The sequence below is a fragment of the Mus caroli genome, chromosome 5, assembly GCF_900094665.2.
Source record: "Mus caroli chromosome 5, CAROLI_EIJ_v1.1, whole genome shotgun sequence".
Classification (NCBI taxonomy): Eukaryota; Metazoa; Chordata; class Mammalia; order Rodentia; family Muridae; genus Mus; species Mus caroli.
The window spans coordinates 8862770-8876255 of record NC_034574.1 but is presented as its reverse complement, the minus strand read 5'-3'; the positions used below and the strand labels follow the sequence as shown (position 1 = coordinate 8876255).

The window sequence follows — 13486 nt, the reverse complement described above, 5'->3', positions numbered from 1 at the left end:
AAAAAAATCTTGTCTGTAGTCAACATTTCAAAACCTATGGCAATTTGCAGAGAGGTTACTAACTTTGGTAGTTTGTATAGACTACATTTTTAAGTGTCCTTGGCTTTAACATTTACTATTGGTTGAACAGCTTCAGTCTGGCATTCCAAGTATAAATACCAGCTGCTAAGGGTAATATTGTCTGCTAAGATAAATTCAAAGATGCTTTGAGTGGAACCCAGATTTGGAGAAAGAAGTGCCCTTATACTTTCTCTTCTATGTGCTGAGCCGAGGAGGAACACTCATCATGTGAGAGGCTGGAACTTCCACATGCCTACCTGCTGATCTGTAAAGTACCTTCTCTACATTTCAGAGTGCTTAGTATTCTAGATCCAAAGTTTGGTTAATGAAGAAATATTTGTACTTAAAAGACCTGTAAAGTTAATAAATCATATTAAAACTAAAATTCATATTAAAGCAGTATAACAGAAAATACCTAAAACGTCAATAAAGGGGATTTTACGTACTCTGAGAAGGAGAATTTGTAATACGCATCTAAAGCGAACAGCCTCGGTAAAAATGTTATAGCTCTTGAATGAAAACAGTGTTTGAGGGGAGGCAATGACGGCCAGTGGATAAAGCCACTAGCCACCAGTCTGTCCACTGGAGTTCAGTTCCCACAACTCACATGGTAGAAGGAGAGAAGCAACTCCCTCCACTGGCCCTCTGACTTCCACATGCAGTCTGTGCTGCTGCTGCACTGGCATCCCCAACACACCAAAGCCATCAATAAATATTCAAACATTTTCAATATATCATTGTGGGCATGTTAAGGGATTTTACCAAATATGGAAGGGGCTGTTATTACTTCTGCCTGTTGTTTTTAAACTGATTCAGAATTTAATTTATTTTGGTTCACTAATAAGCATTTCATTTCTCTGAAAGTTTCTGGCCACATTTTGCTGTGGTGGGTATCTTACGTCTAGACTCTCATGGAAAGCCTGTACTTCTGAAAGGTCTATTGTTTTTTCTCAGACACACAACGTCTTGCTAAACTTCTCTCTCTCTTTTTCTTTTCAGCAACCTATACATCTTTTTCAAAGAAACCCCAATATAAAATCAAACTTTGGACTTTCTGTTTTTTTCGTGGACTTTGTGTGGTTGCATACCATAGGAGCTACGTAATACAACTGTCATCATCCTTTCTCAGTAGAATAATAAAATAAATAAGCAAATCCCTTCTGAGGAGCATACCACAAGCTAACACAGCTTTAGACACATTTTTGCAGACTGCTTTTAAAATAATATTTCTCATTTTTTAGTGTGCAATTTAAATAAATTAGGGTTTGCAAGTTAGAACAAGGTAAGATTCCTCTTCACTGTTTAAGGCAACTTTCAAATGTCAGTACGTTTGCAAGAGGAAGGCATCAACGTGTAAACATTAGGTTACCCATGAACAGGGAAATTATAAGTTTGCTAAGCATGCAGCTTTTCTTCAGGTTTAAAAGGTTTTCTAAATGCCCCATAAAAGGATCAAAAGGGTTAGAATTGTCTAGTTGAAAAGCTACAAAAGAGATAATTTATATTGTAATATTTTATTCTAAAGAGAACAAAGATTAGTGGTAAAGTAAACACGGGACAGTAGTGGACATGTATTTCTGTGGCTAATGTAGTTGCTTATATGACTAGAGTTTTATTTTCATGAGTATAAAAAGCAATTTCAAAAAGAATTGAAAAGCCTTATGACTTACAAGAAACAAGCTAAACACTAATTTATTTTAAAAATTCAACTAAACTTTGATGTTTGAAATTTTAATTTTTACATTCTATATACATGTAAGAAATGCAAAAATATAGCGTGTGGAGGATTGTTGATACAACCAAAAGTAAAAAGATAGGAAAATTGTAAAGTCCTAAAGGGGAAGAAGGGAGTAGTGGAGGAAGGCCAGGTGAGGACAAAGGCATTGCGTGATTCCTTACTTTTAGCTTCTATTTAGTTAAGCCCTGTTTTCAGATATTTAAAAGTCTGTCTAGAAACTCTTCCCCTCTCATCACACACTAGCACTCTGACTTCTTTGCCCCTCACTTTAACCTTTGTACTGTTAAGTATTCTCCAGTCCTCTGCAGCAGAGATAAAGGAGAAAAATCCAGTTCCTCCGTCAGCATAGGGGGATGCTGGAGCAGTGGGGCGGGAGAGGGTGGACGGGTTGGGGAGCACCCTCATAGAGGCAAAGGGGAGGAGGGAGAGGGCAAATGTGGCATGGAGTTTTACGGAGGGGTAACCAGAAAGTGGGATATCATTTGAAATGTAAATGAATGGAATAATTAATAAAAGAAGAAGAAAAACCCAGACAAGAGATGATGAGCATAAAGGACAAAGGGAGTCACCTACACCACCATGCCAGTGTTTAAGCAAAGAAGATGCTAAAGCCAGAGAACATATGACAAAATACTTCCCTTAGGCTCACACATATGACAAGATACTCCAGTGAGTCAAAGAAAATACTTCAAGGGAGTCTCTGGCAACCGCCCCTCCCCTTGGCTTCATCATGTCATCCAAATGTTAAAACAGCAGTGTCTTGAAATGCAGCTTTCATGCTACACTGAGTGCTGTTCTTTCTTAGCCATATCTCAAAAATTTTTACTCTAGTTTTTCATGAAATTAAAATAAAAACATTCTTAAAAAAATATTCTGGTATATCTGAAGACAGTTATAGTTTATTCATATACATAAAATAAATAAAAAGGCACAGGTGTGACTGTTTCCTTGAACACGATTTAGGTTGAGTAGGCCAAACAACAGTCAACAATTATTGATTTATTTCTCCAGTTTATAAAATGTGTTCATGAACATTTTCTCCTCCTGACATTATTAACAAATAAGAATTGAAAATCTTGGCAGGTTAAAAGAATAGAGCCCCGTGATATTAGCTATAACAGATTCACCGTTTAATCAATTTATGGCTACATACCTATTAGAAGAGAGGCAGTCAGTAGTTTGGGATCATAAGGACTCTTCCCACGACCGTTTTCAAAATGGGAGTCCTGCAGCTTAAAAATGTTGTCCTGAAGAGTAAAACAAGAGAAATATTTGATTTATTTATAAAAGAAGCATTTGTTCAACATGTCGGTAAATCAAAGAGAAGTTGGTTATTCACATCCAGTATGGAGTACCTTAATTTTGAAAACTTGAGTGATGACAAAATAAATTAAATGGATTGAAAGAGCTCATACTAGCATACTAGCCAAATAGCTACTTTTTTTTTTTTGATGATTTTTTTTTTAAATCTATGAGCATGCTGCAGCTAAAAAGATACAAATCAAGGTCAAAGAGCAGGATATGTTATTGTAGGATTAGGTTGCTCTTTTAATATTTCATGTGTGCCAAGTATATATATGTTATATACAAAGAGCTAAGCACATCTATGCCATATACAAAGGGCTCTTGGGGAAATAAAGTTTAGGTGTTATGCAGCAACTCATTTTCTTTATTATGTAGAAGAAAATAACAGATTACACTTCTAAACAATTTCTATCTGATTTTCAGTATACACAATCCAGAGCAGTCAATCAAGCAAGGAACATGAAACTATCCTTGTCTCTTTCAAGGAAGCCACTGTACTTTTGGCAGAGTTTGCCTCTGGGGTGGCATCAAGCGAACACTGAACACATTGAACAGGTAGGTCATCTCTTTTGGAGGATGCAGTACCAGGATGCAGGAATAAACTTATAGCTGCATACAGAAGTATGCCCATGGCACAGGGTAATATATGTATAACAGGCAGGCATGGCAACAAAAGCTGAATAAGTAGACCTTAGACTCATGGCTAAGAGCCCTCTGTCTGAATGTATATTGCTAGGTATAACTGACAATGGAGTAAACTCAGGAACACTTCTGGCATACACGGGTGACCTGGGTATGAATTAGGTCAGAATATGTATGTTTTTTCCAGTAGTGCATTAACATGTCCATAGACTAAAATAAAATAGTGGTCTTGGCAGTTTTTCTACTAATCACATAAAAGTATTTTCTAACTTACAATGGCAAACGATTCATTTTATGGTCAGTAAGGATCACTTTAACACTTACTATTTCTGATGGAACTAATGGCACAGTTTCAAGTTAGAACTCTTAGAAACCATTTTGAAATGCAGAGAAAAGTGCAAAAGGAAGGAAACTGAACCACTTTGCAGCTCTGTTAGAGTGACCGTGAATTACCTGTCTTCATCTTTATTTTCATTAAATCAGTATTTTGAATCAGCTGTCTGCTAGCAATGATGGTGCTTTAGCTTTGTTCTGAAATTCATACTGCGTAATAATTTATGGGGCTTCTAAGAATCTTGCAGTTAAAGCGGGAATGTTAGTGATATAGGCACCAAGCCCAGCTTGGCAAAAAAATCAGATTCAGATTTCATGTGGCCATAACGTAACTCTGAGCTTCTTGTCTAAAAATCTCAATTTTAATGTAAATGTTTAACCTTACAGTATTATCTGGAAAGTTACTATAAAATTTATGTAAGGTATCTTAATGCAGAAAAATAAATAGCAGGTTATTTTGCTTTTAATGTTGTTTACATGATCACTCAAAGAATATGCATATTTAAAATAAGTTGCTACTCATATTGTAAACTTTTTAATGTAATGAAATAATATATTAGTACTTAATTATGATTGAATAAATCACCAGGGATCTAACCTTAGTTTAGATACTTCGGTAACAAAAATATAATATGAAAATTATTAACTTACACTAATGAAGATACAGAAAAATGTATAAGTAATAGATTGATCTCATGTATTTTATTAAAATTATACCTACAAAAATATATATTTGGGATGGTATATCTATGCCTGAGACTATATTGTGCAAATCAAATAAAATGCTATTGTCATCACTAAGTATGAATATTTATTGAAAGTTGGAAGAAACACTGAAAGATGTCATGGAAAGAATAGTACAAATGCTATTGTTTCTTTTACTCATAGACCTTTTACGATACCCTCTGACATAAAGAAGCTATTTTTTAAAAGTATGAAAGACATAATATCTCAGATCCTATGTCTAAGTTAATTAAACAATGCCAACTTAGATGAGCTGAACTTCCAATGTCATGTAGTATTTAATTTACAAAGTAAAAGATTAGGCTCCAAAGGACCAGAGGTTCAGCCTGTCAGTCATAGTTTAAAAGAAAAAAAACATGATCCTTGGTCATGGTAACTGATAATATGCTCAGAAATTGCTTTCTTTTTCATTAACTTCACATATAAATATTAAGTTACCCACTCCTACTGATGATGAAATACCTTTCCTTTAACTATAACTGCTATTTAGATTTCTGAACGTCTTCTATTAAATGTTCTCTGTTCCTATAGGATTCTATAGTACTGCAAACACATGCAGTTTTCTTTCCAGTCCAGTGAGATGTGGTCATGGAATATATATCTATATTCTGTAGACAACGGTATATAAAGTTACTTGCATACACACACTTGTAGTATAAAGCCCATACCCATTACATGTGGAAATGGGTCCAAAGATGCTGAAATTGGACAAAATGGCTGTTATTCCTGGCTCTGACTTTTGCTACCTTTGGACTTCAGGCAAGACCCTAAACCCTTCTAAAACTATGATTCCTCATCACAACGGAATAAGAAAAACCTCACTTTTATGTAAAAATGTGTTGTGAAACTATGTAAAATATTAGAATCGTCCCTAAAATAGATGTTTTACTATAGTAAAACCATTGTGTCTCATGCTTATGAAAATTTCTCATGTCACAGGGCAAAAGTTCTTATATGCCCACAAGTAAAACAGTATGGGTTTTTATAAATATTTGTTCTCTCATAGAACACTAAAATTGTTCTTCCTTCTTGTTGGATAAAGTATACTTGAAAGACTTTACTGTAAAACAAAACAAACAGCGTAACAATCTGCAAACTGTAAAAATGTTTATTATTTTTGTATATGTGTGTTTTTCCTTTTCCTCAAATGAAGGTAGAGGGCGATTTGTTAAAGCATCTTACTGATAGTGATACGCCCATCATCCTAAGAGTTGGAAGGTGGAGGTAGGAAGATTAGAGGTCCAAAGTTATCCCTGGCTACTTGATAAGTTTGAGTCTAGCCTGAGCTACCTGAGATTGGGTTTCAAAACAACAAGGAAAGGAAAAAAGTTGATAATTTATAGAAATCATAATATTATTAAATAAGATACCTACAAAAAACTCATTTCTACAACATTCACTATTTCTTTACCAATTAATCTTTACAATTATACACTTGACAGAGAGTTAGCACCTATATCACCCAAACAAATACACTGACCTCAAAGAAAGCAAATAACCCGATGTAAAAAATGGGGTATAAAAATGAACAGGGTTAGCCCACTTCCAGTAGTGTTCCTGTCTAAAAAAAAACTGAAGAGACAAAACTGGATAAAAGACTGAGGGAAAGACAATCAAGTGATGGGGGCCCAACTGGCGACCCACCTCCTGGGGAAACACCAAGTCCTGACACTGTTACTGATGCAATGAGGTACTTACAGACATGGCTGTCCTCTGAGAGACACAACCAGCAGCTGACTGAGACAGACACAGGCAGATACCTACATCCAACCATTAGACTGAAGTTGGGGATCCCTATGGTTGAATTAGGGGAAGAATGGAAGAAGCTGAAGAGGAGGGCGACCCCTTAGGAAGACCAGCAATTTCAACTAAGATGGACCCCTGGGAGTCACTAAACAGGATGCATACCTGGGCTGTTCCAAGGCCTCTGACACATTGATAGCAGAGGACTGATTGGTCTGCTTTAGTAAGAAAAAAAATGCTCCTAATCCTCCAGAGATTTGAGGCCCCAGAGAGGAGTGGCTTAGTGGTGGGGGAGCATCCTCTTGGATACAGAGGGGAGCAAGAATGGGATGAGGAGCCGTGGGAAGGGGAAGTGGGAGGAGGGGCGACAGCTGGATTGTAAATCAGTAAAGTAAGCTGAAATATAAATGAATGAGAAGTAATATTTAATCTTTTGCTTTCTGGTAAATGCAAATTAAAACCACTATGAGATTTTTATCTTCCCCCAGTAATAAATGCCAAGATTAATAAAACAAATGATAGCAGATGCTAGAGATTATGTGGGGAAAGGAGACATTCATGTAATGCTGGTGGAAGTGCAAACTCCTAAAGCCACTATAGAAATCATGTGGAGGTTCCTCAAAAAGCTATTATACAAGGTTCTGGGAATATCCCCAAAGGACACTAGATCTTACTGTAGACCATATTCATTGCTATTCTACTAATAATAGAAAGAAATTGAAAACATCTTAGGTGCCCATCAATTGATGGATAGATAATGAAAATGTGGCACACTTACATAATGGAATATTTTTCAGCTGTTAAGAGAAAGGAAATTATGAAAATTTCATGAAACTTGATGGAGCTAGAAACAACAATCATGAATAAACAGAATAAATCAGAAACAGAATGCAAAACTGCCATACCCACAAGGTTTTCGTAGTCAAAGGGGGTTCTTCTAGGGAATAGAATGCAGTATTATGACAGGATAAAGGGGGGATTAGGATAGGAGGATTACATGGGAATGGAAGGTGGAAGGTCAGGACAAAAGAGAGAATACAGGAAGGGATAGCTAATAATAAAGACATTTTGTAAAGCAATATGAAAACCTACTGCTATCAAAGCATATAAAAATATGCACACATACTCTCTCTCTCTCTCTCTCTCTCTCTCTCTCTCTCTCTCTCACACACACACACACACACACACACACACAGAGAGAGAGAGAGAGAGAGAGAGAGAGAGAGAGAGAGAGAGAGAGAGAGAGAGAATTTAGTTTAGTTACTCTATAATGGGGGAGACAATGCCCCAACTAGTCATCATATGCTATTAAATAGAACTCCCCAGTATTACGAGTGAGTTATAACTTAAGTCATTGGATAAAGAGCTCTCTTAGACATTCTTCCAAATCTCATATATTCCTGCCAGTGCTATCAGTTCACTCTGCAACCTGACAGTATGACCCTATTGCTAAAGAAACCACTTACTTATGACATCAAACTTGAAGAGATCTAGCCAGTGCTCAAAGAGAAGCTTTGATCCTTTTGAATAGATTCATTGTGCTATAAGGCACTATGAATATTACCAGATGGGGAAAAATCATTAATTTCACTCAATTAGGAGTTCTGCAAGCTATCTATAATAATGAGCATTTACAAGACAAGCCTTCTGTTACCATGATAGCACAAGTGTTATGTAATGCACAAGCTACTTTTCCATTGGATTTAAGGCCTGTTTCATGATATGGAAACCACACTAATACTCCTAATGAGACTATGAACCTGAGACTAGATATGTCGTGGATCCCAGAGCAAACCTGCTATATTATTCTGTTAACCAACCATAGTAATGACTCCTAATGACATATCACCATACCTTAGATCAGTACAGAGGTAACCCTTCACCAGAGAAGCTTCATTTGCAATAGATTGTACCTAACAAAAAGATCATAACTGGAAAATTCAAAGTCAGCGAGGACCTTTGTAACCTTCTGCACCTAAATGAGTTGTGTTTACCATAGTCTTTTCCTCAAGGTTCAGAGATCTATGCTGAAGAAAAGGCAGAGATTGCATGAGCTAAAGGTGGTAGATGATGTTGGAAAGACTGTTTTCCAGATACGACAGGGCAGTTACATTTAAGAACTCAAAGAGACTGTGACAGCATGCTCAAGACCTGCACAATTTCTTTTTTTTTTTTTCGATTTTTTTTTAAATTAGGTAATTTCCTCAATTACATTTCCAATGCTATCCAAAAAGACCCCAATACACTCCCCCCCAGTCCCCCACCCACCCACCCCCACCCCTTGGCCCTGGCATTCCCCTGTACTGGGGCATATAAAGTTGGCAAGTCCAATGGGCCACTCTTTCCAGTGATGGCCTACTAGGCCATCTTTTGATACAAATGCAGCTAGAGACAAAAGCTCTGGGGTACTGGTTAGTTCATAATTCTGAATATCTATGTTCCAAATACAAGGGCAGCCACATTCATTAAAGATACTTTAGTAAAGCTCAAAGCACACATTGCACCTCACACAATAATAGTAGGAGACTTCAACACACCACTTTCACCAATGGACAGATCATGGAAATAGAAACTAAACAGGGACACAGTGAAACTAACAGAGGTTATGAAACAAATGGATCTGACAGATATCTACAGAACATTTTATCCTAAAACGAAAGGATATACCTTCTTCTCAGCACCTCACGGTACCTTCTCCAAAATTGACCACATAATTGGTCACAAAACAAGCCTCAAAATATACAAAAATATTGAAATTGTCCCATGCACCCTATCAGATCACCATGGACTAAGACTGATCTTCAATAACAAAATAAATAATAGAAAGCCAACACACACGTGGAAACTAAACAACACTCTTCTCAATGATACCTTGGTCAAGGAAGGAATAAAGAAAGAAATTAAGGACTTTCTGGAGTTTATTGAAAATGAAGCCACAACATACCCAAACTTATGGGACACATTGAAAGCATTTCTAAGAGGAAAACTCATAGCTCTGAGTGCCTCCAAAAAGAAACTAGAGAGAGCACACATTAGCAGCTTGACAACACACCTAAAAGCTCTAGAACGAAAGGAAGCAAATTCACCCAAGAGGAGTAGACGGCAAGAAATAATCAAACTCAGGGGTGAAATCAACCAAGTGGCAACAAGAAGAACAATTCAAAGAATCAACCAATCGAGGAGCTGGTTCTTTGAGAAAATCAACAAGATAGATAAACCCTTAGCCAGACTCACCAGAGGGCATAGGGAAAGTACTCTAATTAACAAAATCAGAAATGAAAAGGGAGACATAACAACAGACCCTGAAGAAATCCAAAACACCATCAGATCATTCTACAAAAAGCTATACGCGACAAAACTGGAGAACCTGGATGAAATGGACAAGTTTCTAGACAGATACCAGGTACCAAAGTTAAATCAAGATCAGGTTAATGATCTAAACAGTCCCATATCCCCTAAAGAAATAGAAGCAGTCATTAATAGTCTCCCAACCAAGAAAAGCCCAGGACCAGATGGGTTTAGTGCAGAGTTCTATCAAACCTTCAAAGAAGAACTAATCCCAGTTCTTCACAAACTATTCCACAAAATACAATCAGAAGGTACTCTACCCAACTCATTCTATGAAGCCACAATTACTCTGATACCTAAACCACAAAAAGACCCAACAAAGATAGAAAACTTCAGACCAATATCCCTTATGAATATTGATGCAAAAATACTCAATAAAATTCTTGCTAACCGAATCCAAGAACACATCAAAACAATCATCCATCCTGACCAAGTAGGATTCATTCCAGGGATGCAAGGATGGTTCAATATACGAAAATCCATCAATGTAATCCATTATATAAACAAACTCAAAGACAAAAACCACATGATCATCTCGTTAGATGCTGAAAAAGCATTTGACAAAATCCAACACCCTGCTTGTGGACGTTGTACATCGTGGTGCGGAGCCTAGTGCGCACCACGATGTACAACGTCCACAAGCAACCTCAGAAGATGGAAAAACCTCCCATGCTCATGGATTGGCAGGATCAACATTGTAAAAATGGCTATCTTGCCAAAAGCAATCTACAGATTCAATGCAATCCCCATCAAAATTCCAACTCAATTCTTCAAGGAATTGGAAAGGGCAATCTGCAAATTCATCTGGAACAACAAAAAACCTAGGATAGCAAAAACTCTTCTCAAGGATAAAAGAACCTCTGGTGGAATCACCATGCCTGACCTAAAGCTGTACGACCTGCACAATTTCAAGCCATACAAAATTACAGCACAGAGAAGCAGAAAGGGACACAAAATTCATCCCTATCCAAGAAACTATTTGCAAGTGATAGCTTCTGGGAGAGGGAGAATCAGTATTCTTCAACTGAGCAACATTGGATATATCAAAGATACTCAGGGCATTGTTCATGTATAAGAGTAGATGGCAGCACAAATAGATTCTATGTTGGGTTTTAATGTGTATGTGTATTTGTGTGTGTGTATGTGTGCACATGTGCACGTGTAGGCACATGCTTTTTCTGTTTTGTTTTTTAAAGGAGGAACAAAACATAAAGATTAGTGGGTTGGGAGTAGTGGAAAGATTTCAAGAGTTGAAAGAGTGAAAGACTATATTCAAAATACCAATGTATTTTAATTTTTTTAAAAATGCTCGTTTAAATTCAATCTTCTTGAGCTGCAGAGATAGCTGAATGGTTAGGAATACATATTGCTCTCGTAAGAACTCAACTTTAGTTTGCAGTACCCATATCAAGTAGCCCACTTACACCTCCAGGTCCAGATGATCTGATTTCTCTGGGCATCAACACACACTTACATTTATGCACTTTTTCACAAGCTGACACGTACACACAATTAATTTAAAAATAAAGTGATTCTTCAAATATGTAAGTACCCCATCTATCATGTGGGATATCTTTAATATTGTTGTTTCCATTTCCTGATGAAAAGGACTATAAAACACATGATATTTGATCACTGTGTCAAACTCTGACACAATATAATTGTTATAATTGTGTGCTAATTTCCTATGTGAATGCAATATATTACATAGCTAATGGTTGGGCTTAATTCAAAAGTCCTTTAGAAATCTGGTTGATATTCATTGATTTTCTTCTTTATAAGATATTAAATATATCGCATATGCAAATATTGACCAAAGATCCCAAAGCCTATGAGCATAATTAAAGTACATAGCTTCTTCAGTTTACTTACGCCGAAACCGTTATTCATTTTTAGCAACACGTGAACCCACTGCATAGACTCTAATGGCTTTAGCAGGCACTATACAGACATCTTGTAAGTTATTGTGCCATATTTTATTACACAATTGCATCAGTTTTCAACGACTATTTTTAGCTTTCAAGACTACTCTTTCCCCTTTGTCTTTTGGATTTCCTGAATGTTACTGGACTGGTGAGGTAAGGCATTAGAAGAAATAATAACCATGCTAATGTCTGCTCCAAAGTCTTATAAATTAGAAAGCATTGGTGACATCATGGCAATAAATTTCTTAAATCTCAATCTTGTCCAAGTAATAAATGTTGGCAATAATGTTGCAATTTAAGTTATTTTATTTAATGAATAAAGCATGAATGATGTGTAAAAGATGCAAAGCAAATAAAAACCTGCTTATATGTGGAAGAATACACATTGTTTTGGGAAATTATAAAATATTTTGTGAAAAAGTAGTACTTCATAACATTTTTAAAGAACGTATTTTTTGAGCTTCTCGAGTTTCCTTTTCTCCTCTTCCAATTTCTCAAAGAATATACCATACTTCAAAGATAATTTGAGTTCAGTCTTCCCTTACTCTGCCATGATTCTGTGCTGTCTGAAAATCTCTCCTTCCTCTCTTACAACTGTTTCCAACCCCATCATGACCTTTCCTTAAAGATTAATTTTAGAAGTCACTTCCTAAGAGAATTCTTTATTGGTTTTTGCAAACATGTTTTATTAGTTTTCTTTGTGCATTCCTTAATTAACAAGTGCAAACAGGCAATGATTAGACGGGGAAAATCTGTGGACTTCAGTTCATTAAGAATGCAATAAGATATCACAGGAAATATTGTGGTATACTGCGCTTTGACAAAGAAGTTCCTTTGGGGATCAGATTCATCCGGAACTTAGTTTCCCTAACAGGGTGACTCCAGACTAACACTGTGCAACTGTGTACAGCCCTGACTCATGTCTCTTACTTTAATTTATATTAATTTAAAACAGGAAAACTTCCATTGCTCACTGGCATTAGTCGCATTTCAAATGGGCCACAGTCACACATGGCTTATGGTTAGAGCACTGCCAAAGCTCTCTGTAACAGCAGAGTAGAGAGTTCCATTCATAGATTTTTCATGAACAGAAAAGTTGACATCAGCCGCAAATCACAACATGTGCAAGGAAAGATCCTACTGAAAAAAATTAGTTAAGTAAGTTTTATTTTGTTACAGGAAAGCATTATAATACATAGCCCTGAAGTCAGTGCTAACAGATAAACTTATATCCATTATAATACATAACCCTGAAGTCAGTGCTAACAGATAAACTTATATCCGCTATAATACATAGTCCTTAAGTCAGTGCTAACAGATAAACTTATATCCATTATAATACATAACCCTTAAGTCAGTGCTAACAGATAAATTATATCCGTTATAATACATAGCCCTGAAGTCGGTGCTAACAGATAAACTTATATCCATTATAATACATAACCCTGAAGTCAGTGCTAACAGATAAACTTATATCCGTTATAATACATAGCCCTGAAGTCAGTGCTAACAGACAAACTTATATCCGTTATAATACATAACACTGAAGTCAATGCTAACAGATAAACTTATATCCGTTATAATACATAACCCTGAAGTCAATGCTAACAGATAAACTTATATCTGTTATAATACATAACCCTGAAGT

General features: G+C 36.4%; 1 protein-coding gene across 2 annotated transcripts in view; it reads right to left on the bottom strand.

The window, feature by feature from the left end:
- Sema3a (semaphorin 3A) overlaps positions 1–13486 on the bottom strand; it is a 203393-nt gene that overhangs the window by 79959 nt on the left and 109948 nt on the right. For both annotated transcript variants that reach the window (XM_021162359.2, XM_021162357.1), the window contains one exon: positions 2952–3045. In XM_021162359.2, the coding sequence (XP_021018018.1) occupies positions 2952–3045 (94 nt within the window). The remainder of the gene's footprint in view (positions 1–2951; positions 3046–13486) is intronic.